This window comes from Rattus norvegicus, chromosome 15 (genome assembly GCF_036323735.1).
Source record: "Rattus norvegicus strain BN/NHsdMcwi chromosome 15, GRCr8, whole genome shotgun sequence".
Lineage (NCBI taxonomy): Eukaryota > Metazoa > Chordata > Mammalia > Rodentia > Muridae > Rattus > Rattus norvegicus.
In genome coordinates, this window is record NC_086033.1 from 31043387 (window position 1) to 31046851 (window position 3465).

The window sequence follows — 3465 nt, forward strand, 5'->3', positions numbered from 1 at the left end:
AGTTATGAACACGTTAACAGGAAACTAGAAGAATGTCTACTGTTATTACATTTCATCTCAGAATTATCTTAGTAGAAGCAAGGAAAGAGATTTATATTTTAAATATATAGTAGGAACTTAATGTAAACACCGAGAGAAGCCCAGTGCAGGTGAAGGCAGAAAGTCAAGTCTGTTCTGCAGACGTAGTTCACGTAAACCGGCTTGTTCATGTTAGGAAGAAATGTTTCAATGGAGAAGGGGAACCTTTTCCAAAAATTCAGGCCACTCCATGGAATTCAATAACTTGTGCTCCTTCCATTTTCCTGAAATTTAGAAATATTGAGTATTTTTTATGGAGTGTGGTTTCTCTCCTGGATAACTTAAATTAAAAATTCCGTAAAATTGCCATTCTCTTAGAAGAGAGAAAACATGACGTTTGAAGTACAGGAGATCTCTCAACTCTCAGAGTTCTTTGTGTCTTTTAGCAAATATTGCTCCATTTAACCTGGTTTACTCTCTGGCCACCAGAGGGCGGAGCATCCCAACACTACAGCATTTCCTGTATGAATTTAAGTTTAGACTAATCGCTTCTCTCTGTGTTTTCAACATCTAAGGACCATGAACATTGTCGAGGTGGCTTTAAAGATGGACTCTTCTCAGGGCCTCCTGGCTGTGATGCTCCTCATCCTCAGTAAGTAACGTGACTTGAAACCGTCACCTTTTTATATCTGAAAAATCTCGAGCCCTAACTTCATCCTAGAGCTTTGTCTTTAATGACATTCATAGCTGGTTTCCATTTCCTTCCCCAGCAAGGGCCCATGGAGACTCAGTAACTCAGACGCAAGGTCAAGTGGTCCTCTCAGAAAAGGACATTCTTACTATACACTGCAACTATTCAGCCGCAGGGTACCCGGCTCTGTTCTGGTATGTGCAGTATCCCGGAGAAGGTCTACAGCTCCTCTTTAGAGCCTCAAAGGCCAACGAGAAGGGAAGCAGCAGAGGTTTCGAAGCTACGTATGATAAAGAAACCACGTCCTTCCACTTGCAGAAAGCCTCAGTGCAAGCGTCGGACTCGGCCGTGTACTACTGTGCTCTGAATGACACAGTGGCAGAAACCACAGAGGGAGCTGAGCACAAACTCTGAGAAGCAGAGGCCTAACTGCTGAGCCTCTGGGATTGATTTGGTTCCTCTTTGTGCTGTGTGCCTCTCGGTTTCTCTCGTTGGCACAAAAATTACACGAGTAGCCTCAAGAGAAAGAACAAGAAGTAGACTCTTTCATCCTCGTCTTGACTGGGACTAAACCAAAATCCAATGCAAAAATACCTTGTGCAGAGGTGAAGGAGCCTCACAGTGAAGCTCTGTGAATAAGGAAGTGGTCTGTCTGCTCTTCATAGTAGATGAAGTCTGTCCTCCACATTTTCTTTCCACAGCTCTGGTAGGACTAGCTGTATTTTGTATTTGCAGGGAACAGGGTGTGCCAGGAAAGGGGGCTTCTGCGTATCGTCTTCGGAAAGTATGGCGGCAGAAGTCCCAGGATGAAGTGAAGGCTTCACCTCAACAAGGCCTTAGATTCTTCTGAAGGACTGAGCACCTCAGGGGCAGCTGAGCCAAGCCATTCATTTTCTTTTTTTAAAGTAAATATAATCACAGCACTCCTGCTTCCTTTCGGTCCCCCAACCCCTTCCATGAGCGTCCCCTTGCTCCCTCAAAAGTGTGGTCTCATTTATATGTTATCATTGCGCGTGCACGCGCGCGCGCGCGCGCGCACACACACACACACACACACACACACACACACACACACACACCTGCTTTAATATACAAAAACTAGAAGAGGAGAATTAGTCACTCCCAGGGATGAGACTCTTATTGATTAACAGATTGAGCAGTCATTCCTCAAGCCATACAGAAAGCAATATGGACTCAGTAGATTTTATTTATATATATTTGTGTGCACGAATGCGCGTACACACACACACACACACACACACACACCTACACACACACACTCACTCACACACTACATGCTTGTAACAATAATAATAATAAAAGAAAGTGTTATCAATTTGAGAATTAAGGGTAGGAGGGTTTGAGAGATGGTAACTCTGAGAAGCTTAAAAGATGCGAAGGAGGGTAAAGTGGGTAATTTTATTTCGATTACGAACATAGTTTTTAAAAGGCTGAACTGAAGCTAGAGGTGAAAAACTCAATAAACTGAATAAAAATTCAGAGGATTTATTCATAGGTAACATTTAAAATGTTTAATTATTTTAATATTTTAATGCAAAAGTCAATTATCAGCAAAAGCTCAAAATCTTATCAAGCCATTAAAGAAAATGGAGACACTTTTTTCTTCCAAGAAAAAAAAATTAGTGGAAAGCCCCACCAGCATAGTGGATCACACACTTTTCCTGGGGAAAAGTTAAAGGACAGAAGAGATTAAAGCAATGAATCACGTCCTAAAACGCGATGAATGCCAACCCATACTCTCTGGGATACATGGAAAGAGTCCTGAGGGAGAAAGTTATAGTACGAAATGTTTTCTCTTATCTGTACATGTTAGCTTTGTATTTAGATATGTGTGCTCCATTTGGAATATCCACAAAGGACCTAAAATTACAAAGGGGCCGTGGTGGGCTGGCAGGGGGGAAAGAGTGGTTTCAAGGAAAGGTTGAGAGAAGCATCAATATAAGATGTTTAAAAAGGAGCTATAAAACAGAATGGATTAATGATTAAATGGAGAAAGAGGGAGATTGGATAGAGAAGTGGTTGCTGGGAGGGAAATTACCACCAAAGACTAAAAAAGTTCCATGGAAACCTACCACTGAGGAAGCTTCCCAAAGGATCCATGGACCCGAAGAAAGGGACATCTGATATTTTTCATTGATGTTTGAGTTTATACTAAAACTAATTTAAATAAAATGGTAAATTAATTCTTTGAGAGTTTCATACAACTTTATTCATAGCTTAATCATATTCATCCTTCCCCAACTCCTCCCAAATCCACTTCACTTCCCAACCTGCCCAACTCCTCTCTCTCTGTCTCTCTCTCTGTCTCTGTGTGTGTGTGTCTCTGTCTCTCTCTGTCTCTCTCTCTCCCCATCTCTGTGTGTGTCTCTCTCTGTCTCTGTGTCTGTGTCTGTGTCTCTCTGTCTCTCTGTCTCTCTGTCTCTCTGTCTCTCTGTCTCTCTCTCTCTCTCTCTCTCTCTCTCTCTCTCTCTCTCTCTCTCTGTCTCTCTCTGGTTTGTGTTGGGAACTACTGTTAATTGTAGAGTCTGCCCTGCTGTGTGGCCCATATATCAGGAACCACACCTTTATAAAGAAACGAACTCCCCTCCTCCCAGCAGCTATCAAATGCTAGTTTTGGGTAAGAATGGGGATTTTTCTCCCTCCCATCTTCCGTACAAGAATTTTGTCAGCGCTGAGCTTGGCACAGGTCATATGCATGCTGTCACATCTGTTGTGAGTTCACATACCCCTGGTTT

The 3465-nt window shown here is 42.4% G+C and overlaps 1 gene segment (V, D, J or C); it reads left to right on the top strand.

Annotated features, from left to right (window-relative positions):
* The first annotated feature begins 547 nt into the window (after nucleotides 1-547).
* On the top strand, nucleotides 548-3031 carry LOC134478833 (T cell receptor alpha variable 9-2-like). The segment is given in 2 exon segments: nucleotides 548-670; nucleotides 789-3031. Coding segments are annotated over 2 exon segments (408 nt in total).
* Nucleotides 3032-3465: the final 434 nt, after the last annotated feature.